We start from the raw sequence: 18,195 nt of genomic DNA, 5'->3' as shown, positions 1-18,195 counted from the left end.
CACACACACACACACACACACACACACACACACACACACACACACACACACACACACACACACACACACACACACACACACACACACACACACACACACACATACACACACACACAGTTCAGTACTTTAGTTAAGAATAGATTCACAGGGATCTATGTATTGCACTCCTGCTTCTGGTATGCCATCAAAGAGAACATGGTGTTGGTGTGTTTTGGCTGCTTGTGGTCTTAGGGGGTATATAAACGACTGAATGCGGGAATGACTGCAGAAGCTAAACCTACCAGCACCAAGGTCAATATGCTCATTAAGCACATCTGGGATGGAAGCATTTATAAACTAAGAAGAGTGATCTTATAAAATGTATTAATGATCAATGAAATCATCATGACTAAAGCAGCCTGGGCTCCGTGGTGATGCCGGTCTATGACGGAGCACAAGCTGCCATGAGATAGTTTATAGTTCAGGGACGTCTAGAAGCCCTTCTTTTCTGAAACATAGGTTCCCTGGTGCACATTCTTTTCCGTGGACGACAGCTGTAGTTAGATTCAGGGTCTATATTTGTTTAGTTTCACTGATGAGGACCGTTGATTATACACTCTGAACTACATAAAACCTCGGACTGCAGAAGAGTTCTTCAGAATTGGTCGGGCAGCCGCTGGGTCAACTCGTGGCAAATGTCTTGACAATTCTCCGGCCGTTAACTTCATAATAAAGCCTCAGTGTTTGCCATCAAGTTCCAGCTCTCCCATGTTCTCATTGTGTTTAGACTCCATTGCTCCAGAAGTTTCCGTAACAATATAGTATGTTGAAAAAGTGAGAAAAAAATCAGACATAGGTTAGTATGCATGAATTTATCACCAAGCAACCTTAGCCTATTTCATTTTTGAATGGAAGCATGTTCTTGAGTTCATACTGTAATCATGCATATTGAGAGGAGTTTCTAATCATTTCTCTACTCCATTTACATCAATGAATATTAAACAATATTTACAGCAAGATTTAGCTGACGAGTGACAAGCTAGGTGCACACCATCTTTTAATCTAAAATGGTGTTAAAAACCATCACCCTAAACTTGTCTTCCCCAGAGAAATGTTAACCAAATGACATTTGAACAGAAGATAGAGAGAATTATTTTAAGACTTGGTTCTCTGGTGTTTGTGTCTCTGGCTTGACCAGACGGTGAAACATTTCTCAGATATATATCGTTGGCAGTGCTTACACTGTCTGTCACCCACACAGCTGGCGACCGATACCATAGAGATAAAGAGCCACAGGAGAGCAGAGCTCTCAGCTGGGGGCAGATGAAAGTAGAATAATAATGGGTACACACAGGGACTGTTATGCACTCGATTTTTCCACAGCAGGTGATGTCAGCAAACTGATGTTATTAATTACTGAGAGAAAAAGGAGCATCTCTGTAAATATATCTGTACAGAACTGCAGACTTTACACAAAACTCTGCAAAGCCATGCATTCTCTATGGATGGATAAAAGAGTACGGCCATCTAGTGACAGCAATTTATGATAATCTCTTTTAGTTTTATACCATTTTTTATTGTACCTTTCTGTGGATAGTGAGAACTACAATTTATACCAGTAAAGCCAATAAATAATCTGATGCTAGTAATGTGATCAATATCAAAATGATAACTCATCTCAGCGACAACAACTGTCGGGGTGGTGAACCTGTCACATGTTATTTAGTGCCCTTTTTGTGTAGTTTAGGTTTTGGTCATGGGTTTTTGCTACTTTTTGAATAAAATGTCTCTATGGTTGACTCCCCCCATTGTTGTTTTGCATGCTGGATGAAAAATATGTATTTCTATACAAATAACTGATTTTCCTATGCGTTGAAACTGGTGACACTTACAAGCCCAACTCTCTCTTTCAGTGGCAAGTAATAAAGCCCAATCCATGTCTCTAGTATCTCAATTGGCCAGTGTACAAGAAAATGAGAGAGAGGAAGGCGGCTGACCAGGATGCACTGACTGTGGGTAAAATGAATTGCCTCAGAATCATACATGATAATAGAACATGTAACCCACGTGCCACACACATTAACACATATCATAGTCAGTTTGTTTAGACTTAATCTGTGATGAATAATTGATGCCTTCAAGATATTAAAAATGCCTCACAGGCTGCCACTTAAATGCTGGGTTTCCCCCATGTGATTTCCAGTAGGGGATTATTTTCTAAAAGGGAAGAGCTGTGTTTTTAAAACAGTTCATTGGAATAGAAATTAAGTCACCTATAGAGAAGAATTAATCTCTTGTTAGTAGAGAGAGAGAGAGAGAGAGAGAGAGAGAGAGAGAGAGAGAGAGAGAGAGAGAGAGAGAGAGAGAGAGAGAGAGAGAGAGAGAGAGAGAGAGAGAGAGAGAGAGAGAGAGAGAGAGAGAGAGAGATCCCAGTCCCATCTAATCGGATTACGCGACTACTTTTACAGGCTGCTGTCTCTCCGCCCTACATGGGACGGTCGTGTACGCAGCACTTTCTGCTGTAGTTTTACTTTTTGGAATAAACCTGAACCACATTTCCATCCACGTGCTCCCGGACCGGATGCCTGCAAATACAACTGAATGGGGTTTCGTTTTGGTGGCGCCAGAAACAGTTTACATGTGATGTTCACGGCTCAGATGGACATAACGCTGTCAACTCTCTGAACATGACTGATGGGTAACTATACACGCAGCATGCTCACCTAGTAGGCCTGTATTCAGGTCAAGGAGTTTGTGAAATTTAGCCCCCCATAAATGACTTTTTAAGGTAGATAATTTGGTTGCGCTTTTGTCTGGAGAAACAGCCTGTCCCATGCGCGCGCCTCGCCCCCAGGCTACACTCTGCCCGGAGGACAGTGCCCTAGGCTCGGGGGTTAGATGGTTCTGATCACGGACGACAGGGATGGAGGAGGCTCTTCGTCCGTCCGGCTCAAGCACCTCCAGCAGCGGCAGAAAGTCGGGGGAAACACCACCCAGGTCCACCCGACCATAGTCGAGGAGCCGCTGTCACACTGTGATGGTGAGGACTACCTGGACTCGTGCGAGGAGGAGCATGAAGAGGACGATGGTTCGGAGGACGATGAAGATGAGTTTGAAGAAGTTGACTTTGAAAACTTGGAGGACTGTCGGAGTATCGTATCGGACGACTCTTTCTACCCGCCGGATGACGTGTTCGCGGACTCGGAAAGCACCCCCTCTCCGGAAAACCCGGAGCCGCTGTCTTTCTTCCAGGCGTGCTGCACCAACAACGCTGCTATCGTCCGGATAATGATAAGGCACGGGGTGAAGGAGGAGGTCAACGAGAAGGACAGGAATAACAGGGTATGGAGCACAAAGGCTAAAGAAACACCTTTAGTAATTTCACACAGTAGCTAAATCAGCAGTATAAGCTTTGACATCGAACTACCACATGGACATTTACCTTGAAACAGACTAATAATAAAAATTTACAAGTATTTCTACTCAAACTAACAACAACAACAACAACAACAACAACAATAATCATCATTATCAAACTTAATATGTAAAGCACTTTTTTCAAGATAGCAATGTAATGAAACACAAAGGCAGCAACATTACAAACACAGGAGGAAACATACAACTTTCACACCAATAAACAAATATGTATCTGAGAACATATAAAGACTTAAGTTAAAACCACTAAGAAGTCAGATAAGTCACATAAAAGCCTGTTTCTACAAGTGTGTTTCAGGAGGATTTCAAAAATGAAACTGATATTGCAAGCCTAAGATCCTCAGGCAGTGTTTTCCACATTAATGGAGACAGCAGTGTCCTTAAGTCATGAGCCTGGCCCCAGGAGGGCCTAATGTGTTAAAGTTTTACATCCAGTAGCTTTTGGTTTTGGATGTTTTATGAACTGGCTCAGGTTTGCTAACTAGCTGATTAAGTGCAGCTCTATTATTGTAGTACCAATCTGAAACACATCTTTAGACAGGCTTTGTCATCCTCCTCTGTCAACAAGAGCCTCGATTCAGGAGCCTATAGGTATTCAGATAATTGAGCCTGAGCTCGGCTGAGTGGCTTACTGTTCCAGGCCGATGCTGTCCTGCCTCTCTAAAAATAGCTATCACACCAGTATCCCAGTCTGAGTCTGTAAGTACTTATCATAATCAATTAACAATCAATCAATTATAAAATCCAACATTCCTATGATATATATCGAAAGAAGACGTGTGTTGATTATCAATTTCCTACCAGGTTTAGTGGCTTGAGAAGGCCACATTTTAAATCTGTTTATTTTTCTTTATTCCTTTGGTTCAGTTTATTTCTATAATAAACTCATGCCTTTATCCTGAATGATTTGTCATACCAAGCTGTGTGTGTGTGTGTGTGTGTGTGTGTGTGTGTGTGTGTGTGTGTGTGTGTGTGTGTGTGTGTGTGTTGACAGACCTCAGTTTTGCAAGAGCAAACAACGTCAAGCTCTACAAAAACAGTCTCTCACGGTTAACAGAACACACAGTCTTCAGTGTGTGCGTGTGAGACAGTGTGTGTGTGTGTGTGTGTGTGTGTGTGTGTGTGCTTTTAATTTTGGATTTGGATTCAATTTGTGGTGACTCCATATGTAAACACATTATCGACCAATGAAATGATGGCATTAGTGTCTAAGAGCAATTTGAACAGTCTCGCTAATGACCCAAGATGCATTTAAAGCAATACATTCCACAATAGGGAAGCAGCAGCACTGTGGGTGGAAGTATTCTATCGACTTTTATCAAACATTTACATCAATTGCAACGTAAAATCAATCATGTACCACTTCAGTCTGTTGAATTTAAATTAAACACAAATTAATATTTTTTCCTAAAGGTAATTAATCAAAGCTGACAAAATATTGAACTTCTTATCCGCAGTGCAATCATAGTATGTATCCCTTAAGCTTTGTGTAATGCTTCAGTCCTGCCAAAGAACTGCGGCCCAGGGCAAAGAGATAACTCCATAATGATGGAACGCTAGACTCGTTTACTTTCATCTGGACATTTCCCTAAAAGTAATTGCAGGAGCTAGCAACGGGCACTGTGTCGAAGAAGAATCACATGCCTTAAATTTAACTTTGTTGCTTTTAATGTATTTTCCTCCAAAAGTTTTGCTGAAAAAAGTTCACAAAGCCCTTTTTCTCATTACCAGGACATCTTTTTTCACCCTCACATATGGAAGATAACTGGAGTTTCTTTTTTTTACTTTGGCAACTCAAAAACTCCAGTATAGAAGCTTGGAGGGAAGTGTACTTGCTGGGGGAGAAAATGCGTTTTATTCATTTACCTTCTCCATCCAGCTAGTCAGGACCTTACATAACAAATCTGTCTCTAACCTTAAAGCTACCTCCATCTCTCCTAGTCTCTTCTACTATTTCCCCATCATTTCTCCCTGCCTGTCCCTCCTCATTTCTCTGTATGTAATTACTGATGAGGTCATGGAAAGGAAGAGTAGAAATTGCATCATTGGAATGTAAGATTTGTCTTCTGACATGCAAGATGGAGGGGGTTAATTAAGTGGGCACCCTAAAACACATGCCTGGACCCGGTTGGCTTGTTTGTGCTTGTGTAATATGTGTCTGTCAGCAGTGAGACAGTCATGTGTTTGCATAGATAAACAAGATGTGTGCTAGTACATTCACCGTTTGCTGTGCCATGCCCTGTGACCTCAGGGATGTGCTGATGTACCAAGACACAATACAGGTTAAGAAACCCCTCCATTGGAAACACATGTTGATATGAATCTGTTAAGCTCATTAGATCATGTGTGTGCGCTCGACATCCTGACACAGATGTCAACATCCCAATACAGCAGACAGCCTGACTGTGATTTGCAAAACAAAGAGGGGTCTTACATCCCAGGCTTGGATTAACCAAATGCAGCGTGCATAATTTCCCCTTTAGCTCATCGGCAGTATCCGGGGTGATATATTGTCCCAGTCAAAAGGCCCTGAAGATGCAGAAAAAAGCCTGGTTAGACAAATTATTTTACACGTACATAATATTGTGTTGCCTCTTGTTTTCTGTGGTCAGGATCAGCTTCAGAATGGTAGGGAGTCTGTGTTTTACACAATTGTCATTTATCAAAGTTAACGCTTGCCAACACAGGATATTCACCCTTAGTCCGATGTTAAAAGTCAGGTAGTACTTCCACTTTCTGCTGCACCATAAAACAAGTTGATTATTAGACATGTGGCTAAGATTATTGTGTTTGGATATGTTATGGCAAGCAGGAGTTATAGATTTCTGCACTAGAGCATCCACAGTGTGTTTGTCTCTATAGCCAATGTTATAAAATGGACCTCTGGAATGCAGAGGAAACTATAGATCTGCACTTGTGCTTCAACTTGAAACTTTTATTAGAATACATTCTTGGTAACTCAATCAAGCTTTTAAGAAGAAATACATTCATACATTCCTTTGGGAAGCTTACATGTTAAAACTTGTTATCAGGTTCACAACATCAGATAACATCGTCCAGGGGACAGGCACTGTCCCCTGGACGATGAAGATAGAGAAAAACAACACAGCCAAATTTAGCAATACAGTTAATGACAAGCCATGACGTCGGTCTTAAGTACTCGTGTTTAATTATCCTTGTATATGATTATAGCACAGTAATTATACATGTTGTCGGCTTCTGATTCCCCTCAGTATGTTCTCAGTGTTGAGAATGTCATAGCGGATGTGTTCGGTGAGATTTGAACTATCTATTGGAATTGTGTTGTAAACATTTAAAACATAGAAGAAAGTAAGAAGATGTCTTTTCTGATGGTCATACACTTTCATATTTATATAATGTCTATCGCTCATTTCTACTCTTCAGACCACTGAGTGTGTTACATTACATGCCAACATTTACAAGGCTGCCTTACAAGTTGCCAAACTGCTCGTCATCTTATCTAATGTTCATTCACACACTCACCCACTGACAGCTATGCCTTCGGGAGCAATCTGGGGTTCGGTATCTTTCTCAAGGACACACTTGGACACGTGTACTGACGCTCTAACGAACAGTGGACTAGCCTCCTGAACCACAGTTAGCCCCTGTATCAATGTCCTCAGACACATCTGACCCTGTTCAGGGCAGAGTGCTTTTCACATGAAAACTCAATAAACACACACACACACACACAAACACACACCACCGCACACACCGCACACACACACACACACATGCACACAGAATTCAATCAACTTAAATGAGGCCACCCTGCCTGACTGCTACCTCTCTCTCTCTTTCACACACAGACGCACGCACAGAAGCAAGCACTCACACTCACTAACTATCATTAACAGAGAGATACAGTGCGATCATCAGGCAAGCAGACTGAATGAAGCACAGGCGGGGAGAGACAGAAATTTGGCACTGCAGATAGCAAGCATGATGCTGGCTGTTGGCAAATACAGATGAGTGGAAAAATCAAAGCAACAGTCATACACATCTGATTTGATACAGCCACGTGAACACTCAGCTGCAGAAAGAAACACACAGTTAACAGGGAGGCTATTGACAGAAACATGGCCCAGTGCGTCTGCGTCAGTGCCTCTGCTGTATGTGTTTGAGGGCGGTTCAGAGTGTATTTGCCTGTGTGCATGTCCTTGAGCACAAAGAAGGCACTGTAAAATGCCAAGCGAATGTTTTATACTTGTTTTTGCAGTCTGCAGAGATGCAGGTCTGCCGCTGCAGGCTTTAGCATCGACCAGTTCTTTTTTTAAAGTTAGAAAACAAAGTGTAGGTAGGCCCTCATTAAGGGAACTAGAAATGAGTTACATTGGTTTATTGCATAAGTCACACTGGGACCCGCCTGGGGAAGTAGGCTCTTGGTAGCTGTAGGATGGACGGCTAATACTAAACATTATGGATTATTAAACACGTTTCTATCTGACTGTGATGCTACAGTTGTTTTATGTGTGTATGATAATTCTTTAATAGTTTTCAGTAAAGGAGATTTGTCATCTTTTTTTTAGCAGTAGCAGAATAATAATGAGGCATAAAGAGGCAGGCAACTGGACAAAGAAGTAGGAAACATATCTACTATTTAATTAGGTTCTTTATTTCTGATTATTAGCAGGGATGACCGACCTGAATGATCTATGGTACTAGTGAAAACACGTACTTCGGTTTGTATTACATTATTAGTTTAAAATGCATCGTTGAATATTGGCTGTGATCAATTGTATGTCTATCAGGAACTTAAAGGATACAGCAAGGTGTTGTGCCATCTTCGTTGGAGCCAATTATTACCACATTCTCTCATCAACTTTAGATGCACAGTTACGTCCGTCTCCCTCCCCCTCTCTGTGTGTTGCCGACTGATACGACTAAGCCTTTCTATTCCTAGCTCTGGATATTCACCAGATTACTTTGTGAGTGTGTGTGTCTTGGTCTGTTTGTCTGTGTATATGGGCTAATAATAAGTGCGTCAGTTTTGCTGAGAAATCTCGGTTTATCACCTTGGTTTGTTATGACATGAGGCGTCCGAAATCTGCATTACCAAAAACAAATGAAGAGTTGAAAGTTAGCATGATGGATCCTTCTAAATGCTGAACATCTAAGAGGGACAGGTAGCTTAAATGTTAGATTAATGTTAAGCCTTGCATCCAGATTCAAAACCCATAGGACTTTACAAGGAATATAAATATTGCTACACACATAGATAATCTTAGTTTGGAAGGGCATGTTTTGTGTTGATACTGTATATATGAAGAGATTAGACAAAATACAGCTTTATACCACAAGGCCTTTTGGCTTCAAAAGTAACATTGGAGGGCAGCTATAGTCCAGTGTAATGGAGCCGGGGAGATTACGGCCAGGGAGGGCATAGGTCTGCGTCCATCAGCATGACATAATAGAAGCTTTAAAATTGCCATAGTGTGCATCTTCATTTGGCCTACTTACAAAACACATAATCCCCTCAAAAACTATGGGTAAGGATTTCAATTTCTACCATGGTCAACGTCTCACACACACATGCCCTGCACACACACTCATCCCTCTCTGGAAGTACCTCTCTTGATTGTTTCAGGGCTGTTGAGCTACCTGCTAGTGTTGTTATTTTTACCCCCTTAGCCCTAGAGTTAGTCACCGAGTGGGTAATATTGTGTAGCACATGATTGCTTTTTCATTGATTCATGTGTGCCTTTGGAATTGTATGCTGTGTGTGCATTCGACTGGTGCTCTTCTATCAGATTCTTCAGCCACCTACATCACCAGCAGCCACTGTTTATATGCATCAGAGCTCAATAGCTGTTACAAATACTCCAAATAGGGATATGCTGACTAGAAAATTAGAGCCCAGGAGTTAAATGCGTGTGTGTGATTGTGTGAAAAAGGTTCTCAGAGAAAATAGGAGATTGCCAGACGAGTGAGATTGCTCCAGACATGCTGCAGGGCATAGCGCTTTTATACAACACAGTGAGGCTGGAGGCTTGCCAAGAGAGTGTGTGTGTGTATGTGAGACAGACAAGGTCTACATGCGTTCGTCTAACCACAAAGAGTTATCTGGAGCTGTGCCAGTGGTATGTGAACTTCTTTCAGAAAATCCACTAGCTGTTCCTCAGGACTTCATGTCACCTTTTCCACTTTTAACTCTCCTGCCTGACAGCTTCTCCGGCTGGCTTACAGCCTGGCTTGTTTCAGCCAAAAGTTAACTTCAGTTTTTTCTAAATATATCTAAAATATATATGTATATATGTGTACATGTTCTGTAAAAGCTGCAAGGCGTCGTTCTCTAGTTGTCCAGTCTGATACACATAAACTGAAAGAAAGGCAGTATGGGGGGCAAGGATTTATCAGAACATCACGTTTTGAAAATAGCGTGGCTGTAATGTCCTGCAGATTGACTGCTTGTTGATGCTTCATGAGGTGAGATAGGGTTAATGCTGTTTAATAGAGGGTGATTGAAACATTCTGCTACGTGATAAAAAGATTGATGCATGCATTTTACAAGAGCTTTAATATTATGACCAGTGGCAAATATATATATTGTTTAGAATTGAGGAGATGCATATTTATCTTTCTGCACACTGTAGGTACATATGGGGGAGGTCGGCTCAAACTTTGTAAGCTTTTCTCCAAACCTTCAGGCCCTCTCTGTCATTATGACTTGTATTCATTTCACCGAGACAGAACTTATGATCACATTTCTACCAGAGTTAAAGTAGTGTAGTTGAAGTAATAATTTAACGGGTTACAGAGTGTGCTGCTCGTGCCAAGAGGTGAAAAGCATCAAACAGATTTCTCTCTCTCCTGATGAGGACATCCTGTCACAGCAGAAGGTTCACGAATCAATGAATTGCTCTAGAAAATATCAAATGCGGGGCAAATTGAAACAACTTCCCTAAATAGTATAATAATTCACTCTTTTATTTAAATAGCTATTGCACATGGTATTAAATATGCACTTAGTTTCAGCTGTTGAATCCATTTTTGACATGTCTATGCTGGCATACTTTGAAAAAACGGGACATGATCATCACTTTGTTTAAGGTAATGCTCGGTATGACATACCCTGTAGACCCATAGCACTGTCTATACGTCATCAGGGTTTTCTTTAAGCTTCAGCATTGAAAAAGCCTTTGAAGCTGTGAAAGTGAATTGGGGATTTATATGTTTACTGGAAATACATTGTCTAAATTAAATGCATACACTATACCTGGATTAGTGTCAGCAGGCAGAATCCAGCACTGTCTACGTGTAAATTTGACTGGTTGATTTTTCCAGCACACCTGGCTTTAATAAAGGGCTAATTAAAAGTCCCAGTCGGGTGTGGTAGCATGCCAATTAAGGAAGCTAAGAACAACATATTGTTGTTTCATTGACGTTGCAAATTATTTTCCAATCGCTGCTGCTTTACAAGTTACGCTTGACAGTAAAAATACACTCGTACATCATTTACTGTTTTTAATTAGTAAATATCCTCCACTCTTTTCTCCGTCACCTAGAAACTGTTTAACCACGTTAGAAAATTAAACATCAATAATATCTTAGGTTTACTTCAAACAATCTCCGGAGTGAAATTGGAAGGCAGATTAAGGTAGAGCAACATGTGACTTTCATGTCTATAAATGGCACCAGAGAAAAGACCCCTGTGATGATATGATACATTTTGGAAGTCAGAAGACAGACAGACTGCACTGCATACAAAGAATGGCACTTACAGATATCAAGTGACAACGACACTGTGTTGTTTCCAGGTGTCTGAGTTTTCAACATCTTAATAGCCACATTTATTCTCATCAAATGAATCCCATCAATAACAAATATTGAGGGAAAATTGAGCATGTAGCTGCCTGAGCTCTGACCCAACGAGACATCTCTTTCCAACAGTGTTTATGATATAATGAAGAACTTTGTGTTCCAGACTTATACTCACAGCTCCTTCCCATCTCTCCTCTGGTGGTAAACGTGTTATTTGTCTTGGCTGAGGAAGAGTGCACCTTCCAACTTTAACAGGAGTTTTCCACAGGACTCTCGAACTCACATAAACTCACACCCGCAGACTAACTTTTACAACACACACACACACACACACACACACACACACACACACACACACACACACACACACACACACACACACACACACACACACACACACACACACACACACACACACACACACACACACACACACACACATAAAAGGGTTCCTATTCTGGCTTGAATACACAAAAGTACACAACAACAGACAGGGAGTCTATTTTTCCACCGAGCTCAAGACGGCTCAGTCCTCCATAAAATGTCAACAGATTTATCATTTAAGGACATTAGATTGGAAAGGTGCACAGAGGTTTTCTGGGTTTCTACTGATACTACTTCTTATATGTCAGCAGTTTGTTTTATGTTTGCCAAGTTTTTTGCCTGGACATTTTCTGCTGATTCTAAACGAAGGCCTCTCACTGTTACTCTCGTCTTTAAACTCCTCTCCTGTCACTTCTTGTTTCAGACGGGGCTGCTGGTTGCATGTTACCAAGGTTTTGTGGACGTGGTCATAGCGCTGTCTCAGTGTCCACATCTGGACGTCAACTGGCAGGACAGCGAGGGAAACACGGCTCTCATCACTGCCGCTCAAGCAGGTAACACACACGGACACAGACACACACAGCAAGATATCAGAAACTTGGTAATAACATACACACACAGGCACTGACATCACTTTTGAGGCACAGGCAGGTTGGTTCTAATACTGACATAGGCAATCATAAAAAGGCTGATCTCGCTCTTTGAAAGACAAGCTATGAGTGTCTTGTGTGAAAGCGAATAAGGAACAGGCATATGGATGTGGATCACACCCCTCCAAACATGATGGACTAGTGTGAATACAACTTTAGCAGCTCTTATTCAAGCCAACATTATGATGACCGAGTACGTTGTGACCTACAGTACTGTCTGCCCCTCTGTTCTGCAAGGTCACATTACCATCACCAACTATCTGCTGAACTACTTCGCCGGGTTGGACATCGAGAGGAGAAACTGCCACGGCTACACGGCCCTGATGAAAGCTGCCATGCAGGGCCGGGTGGAATGTGTGCGCTCGCTCATGATGGCAGGTTAGTCAAATGTGTCCGATTACGCTTAATGTAGAAAATCTCTACAGCACTCAGACACAAATGACACATACGTCAGTGTTATGCCTGGATTTTACAAATTACCTTGATTTTTGCGGGCAGTCTCCACTGATTACAGCCACAAAATATGTTGTTTATTCTGCCATTACTTTGTGATAAGGGCAGCTCAGGAAAATATGAGCAGATTTTCACTGAAATGGGTACACAGATGGACAATTTGGATTAGATTTGGCATTGATCCAAATGTTAGTTATTGGGTGATTATTCTCTTTGAAGCAATAACTATGGAACTAACGGAGAGATATGACAATAAATCATCAAGACAGGGAGCACTAGTTGTCTTTGGCACTTAAACACATCGATTAGCCCTGTGGTAGTTGTGTTAGGGGAATGTGCTTGAGATGCCCTGAGCACACAGAGCACTTGTTTATTTGCTCCTGTCTTACTTTTTGAGAACGCTTCCTGTCCCTACTTTCATATCTTTTAACCCACGTAAGACCTTCAGTATGTGACAGTCTGTTTCGTGTCCTCCAGGATCTGCCTTGAATGCCAGGGACTTCGGTCGCCACTTCAATGCCAGGGAGTGGGCCTTCTTCACGGGTCGTTATGAAACCGCCTGGGTGATATCACGCCTGATGGAACGGCCCTGCCCTCGCCAGTACTGTGAGAGCTACAGGTAAAATAATAAATGGTTCACATTGCTGCACTGTATGCATGTTTCTTACAGCAAATATCAACTCTACCAACACTTGAAGAGGTGATGTAGCATTCTAGCTGTCAGGTTATGTAAAAGCCACCTTGTCATATGTTTTTTTTTCAGGACAGGTTATTTTGACTAAGTAGGGGTGTCGTGATTTAACTGTCATATTTAAAACAGTTCTATTGACACCACGTTAATATCACACATGATTTTATTGGGTAAAAAATTCCATGCTTCTTAAATAATTTCACTTTCTTTCTGTTCTGGTTTTGTCTTCCTGACCCTCTGCCCACCTACTTCTGTAATTCAATTGCTAAAAATATATATATTTTAAATCCATTACACTATTACTGTGATTTTTAAGCCTTATTTGGCCTCATATTGGAAAGAGAATCCAGTATGGTTACAGCCTTACTTGACATTTTTACATTCATTGCACTTTCTGTTTTTGGCTGCAGGAAGTGATGATTCAGACTTGCAACACAAGGTCAAACACATTCCTGTGGTGTAAGTCATAAGAAGGGTCAGGGCAAGTGGTCACAATGGCAGGAGGACAGAAATACCTGACCAAGTTACTGAACATAAAGCATTATACATCAACAGAAACGTAGCCTTGAGAGAGGCAATGACTTACCTTACGATGGTGAAGAGTAAACCCTGCAGAGCCTCCGCTCAGTGGATTTATTCTACATTTGCTCTTCTAGTCTAGAGTGGGCCCCTCTGGCATCGCTGGTGTCCAAATCCCTGGAGCCCCGTGGCTGTCTGAAGCGCCTGTCGGACACGGTGCGGAGCGTCTTCCACTTGGCCAATGTCACCAACCCTGAGGAGGAAGGAGTTATCGACCACATGGTTTCCATCACCACTGCCATGAGGAGCCCTTTCATCGCTGTGGCATGCCACACCGTGAGTAGAAAAGCCTCTCACTCATTATACACATATTCAGTCATCAGCATAAAAGAGGAGCCCCCCAATGTGAGATCCAAGAACACATCAACCCTGCGCCTCATTTACTCCCTCTCACCAACATGCATTTTGCAAATGTAAGCTAAGATAAGGTGAAGCCAATAACCAGTTTTTGCGATAAGGAAGTCGTTCAAGTTGCTCACCTCTGCACTTTTCCCCGTGGTGTCTGTACATACTCAGCATGGCTGGAGATATCAGGGCTCGCTTTCTTATCTCACCTTCAACAGACTTGAAACTTGACCAAATAGTGTTTATTTATAATATTTAACAGGTTCGCCTTGAAATCCAGTACATCCGATATTACATACTTTATACAACAACAACGTGCACTATTCTTCCCTTTGTTTGTCGTTCTTTCGTTCCGTCCCGGCTGTTTCAGTGAATCGATGTGCAGAGACCTGAAGGAGGAACATTCACAAGAACACAATCAAATCTAATCAAATGAAATAATGATAAAATATGGTAATGATGCTATTCAAGTATAAATCTGGTGCTGGTTTATCATTTATTCAATCAGCAAATGTTCTGCTTTTCACGGGATTTGCTCAATATAATTAGAGGACATAAATTAACGGCAGCCTTATCTGATCAGGTAATGGAAGATTACCAGAACTGCAATGCTGCAAACAAAAGGGAGACTAGTATGCTTTCAGTAAATAAAATGCAATATTACTATAAGCACTACTGCAGCGTTACTAATACTGATATTATAACAAAAACTGTTTCAGGTGTGTCCTGATAGCCCCCCTGCTGTGGGCAAACGGAGCTACTCAGTTCCTGATGTTATCCGCCGGCAGCGCGCCAAGGAGCTCCGCTCCATCAACCCTGACAGGGTGGAGAGCCACCTCAAGCTCTTCCAGAACTCCAGGGTCACTCTGGTGGCCAAAAACTCAGCAGACCGCCGGGCCAGCCTCCAGGCCCAGAACCTGATGCCTCGACACAGGAGCTCCAGCCTGTCCATGGTGGATAATAACGAAGCCCTGGAGCTGCGGAGAACCAGCCTGCTGCCCCTGCACATGGTGCTGAGGAGGAGCAGCGTCAGGCCGGGGTTCAGTATCCCCAAGGTGAGGGTGACCAAGGCCCCACCACCTACTTATGCACCAGAAAAGATCCGGAGGAAGAGCAGCGCCAAAGATGGAGGGGGTCACTTGCTACAAATACCAAAGTGGCGGTACAAGGAGCTGAAAGAGGAGAGAAAGAAAGCCGAGGAGGCCGAAAGGAGGAGGCTGGAGGCTGTGACCAAGAGACACCTTGCTGCTGGGAAAAGGAAATAATATATTTGCTTTGGAAGAAGCCATTTACACAAAGTCCAGACAGACTTGCAGGTTTTTTGGCTTTAATGTTTTTTTCTAGAATATATGAATTACCAGCAGTGTTCCTAAGAGGGGCAGAAGACTGAATGCTGCTTTTGTCTGCTCAGTTTGGCCTCTTAAAAATAGCAGCTTTACAGCATGAGACATGCACAATGCTCAGTGTCCTTCATGAGGTCACACAGTGAATACCCAGGGGATTTGATACTTGAAATGCTTTTGGTTAACTTATTTTTCATATTTATTGCATTGAGGTGGATGGTCTATGTTTTGATACACTCCGAGTGCTCCCTGCAGTATTTTTGTACCGTGTTACGCTGTAGTCAAACACTTTATATACCGTATCAAAATTGGAAGCAATTTATTCAAGATGTTTGGAGATAACGTCTTTAAAATACTAAGAGTGCTAAAGGGTGCGTCATATTGACTGAAAAGCTAAACATAAACTGATATAAATTCTAATGGCATTTGAAAGCAATATTTTAAGACGCTTTTTGTTTTGCTTTATATGAAAACCCATGAATGTATTACGCATATATTTTATATTAGAGACTTTAACGCTTTTTAATGACAAGCCTTTTTTATTTTGTAAATCAGAATGAAAAAAATGTTCAATATAAAAAGCTTTTTTAGTCTTAAGATTCAGGACCAATACTGAACTGTGGAGCACTATTGTGATGTAATCTGACCATGTGGGAGGAGAGGGAACGGTTTACACGTGTTTACATTACGATCCACATTCATCAGGTTGAATGCGACTCTTAAGATGGATTGGTGTACACAGGGTACGAATGATGGTAACCAAATAAACTGCTAACTTAGGAAGTGATGGAGCCAAATACTGATGCGTCATTGCTGTATGCCTCAGCCACGTTTTACTCCTTGATTTAATTTACAATCTCAGCATTAGGGGGATTTGTTTAACATCGAGAGAAGGGTTCAGACAATGTGACACTACAAGCAGGATTGAAGTGATAATCTCTAACAAATGGACACTTCTGATGCAAAGTAATTATTATGGAGCACGAGGTCAGCTCTATTTTAGCATTAAAACAGTCAAAATAATGGGGCAAAAAATAGCTGTGAGTTTCAAACATCCAGAGCCACGGGAAGAGCAAGGATAATACATTGTCGGGATTTTTTAGAACACAATTTCACGGTCCTAACTCCTCATGGCGATTGCAGCTTAAGTGCCAGCCCAGAGTGTGTGTCTAATATACATGGTGATGAGTTGCTAAGGGGTTAGAAGGGCAGTGTGCAGCCAAATCACTTCTTCAAATAAACTTCATTGACTTCAGAATGGCAATCTGCTTGGATACTCCCCAGAGGAGGTCATTTGAACACGACAAAAGAGGAGCAGCGAGTTGTGCACTCAAACTCTGACTGTAGCCGGATTAACATATTTAACATCAACATAAGAAAATGTTTCATAGGAAAGAGGCTTTTTGCTGGCAGTGCAGTATCACAGCCCACAATGTCTACAGTGTGCAGTTTGTTCTGAGGGATTCTCAGTTTGCTGACCATGAATAAAAACTACATTTATTTTCAATGCTGTTTTTTTGTGAGTCAGTTCAGAGCAGGGGTGTCCAAACTTTTTTCACTGAGGGCCATATATAGGAAACCATACGACGGGCTGGGCGCCTCACTAGAGGTGAGGTATTTTGCCTTATAAGTTAGCAAAAATAAGCAAATGTAGGTAAATTATGTATCTAATAAATGATACATTTATTTTAAGTGTTGGCAGCTCATTCATTCCTTAAAACAGAAGCCTCAGATTTCTTGAAATAAGGGGAAATATGAAGGGTAAATTTCAAGCTTGTTATATAAATGTGTGATTGTTATAAACTAGCGTTATTGACTGAAAGGGGGTTTATTAACACACGCATGCTACTAATATATGTTTACATATATATTTAAGAAGTACGATATAAGACAAGCACACGTTTCAGGATTGGGCATATTCCGTTATACTTTTCAATATTGCTGCGGGCCGATTCAAAATGGACAACGGGCCGCACACCCCTGGTATAGAGCATTTTCATAGGGTCATTACAGGGCTGAAAGTATAGCAAACTGACCTTTATTATACATTTGAATTATTTCAGGACATACTTTTCCATGACTGGTTTATATTCTTTTGAATGATATACTTTAATGAAATAATAACCACTTCTTTTCGAGTCACTACACGGTGGCTTTTCTTTTTAGAACTTACTTTACCTTGTTAATGACCTTTTTATGGCAGGACACATCACATGCTTACATTATTGATCTCTGGTAATAATGTGTTTGTCTTATCTATTATAAGTATACTTATACAGAGTTCGGATTATGTAGAGGGTTGTGATAGGACTAGTTTATCCCTAAATGCATCAGATCATATTTAGGTCATGGTTTTGGCTCACAGCTGTTGGTTTAGATTGTAACCTGAGATTATGGAGCGCTACATGCTGGGTCAGCGATTCACCTCCCGCCCTTCTTCTTCCACACCCCGACCCACATCCCTCATGGGAATTAAGAAATAGGCCAATATAAATACTATCAACACTGAGGATGAGCGATATAATGCTTCATACTCTGATGGAACTGGCTGGGATTTAGGCAGTATGACGTGAATCCAGATCAGAGCTGAATGAGTGCTTCTCTGAATTTATGG

General features: G+C 41.5%; 1 protein-coding gene across 2 annotated transcripts; it reads left to right on the top strand.

Annotated features, from left to right (window-relative positions):
* The first annotated feature begins 2,444 nt into the window (after window positions 1-2,444).
* On the top strand, window positions 2,445-17,088 carry ankrd33ba (ankyrin repeat domain 33ba). Of its 2 annotated transcripts, XM_063912165.1 has the most exons (7): window positions 2,453-2,677; window positions 2,805-3,321; window positions 11,945-12,074; window positions 12,408-12,548; window positions 13,101-13,242; window positions 13,971-14,169; window positions 14,958-17,088. In XM_063912165.1, the coding sequence occupies exons 2-7, from the start codon at window positions 2,878-2,880 to the stop codon at window positions 15,501-15,503; spliced, it is 1,602 nt and encodes a 533-aa protein (XP_063768235.1). In that variant the 5' UTR covers window positions 2,453-2,677; window positions 2,805-2,877; the 3' UTR covers window positions 15,504-17,088. The 2 variants fall into 2 exon arrangements, with proteins under 2 accessions (XP_063768234.1, XP_063768235.1); XM_063912164.1 differs by having other exon boundaries at window positions 2,445-3,321.
* The last annotated feature ends 1,107 nt before the right edge of the window (window positions 17,089-18,195 follow it).

The sequence above is a fragment of the Eleginops maclovinus genome, chromosome 21, assembly GCF_036324505.1.
Source record: "Eleginops maclovinus isolate JMC-PN-2008 ecotype Puerto Natales chromosome 21, JC_Emac_rtc_rv5, whole genome shotgun sequence".
Lineage (NCBI taxonomy): Eukaryota > Metazoa > Chordata > Actinopteri > Perciformes > Eleginopidae > Eleginops > Eleginops maclovinus.
Note: the sequence above shows the minus strand (reverse complement) of the source record. Positions and strands in the feature narration are given on the sequence as shown.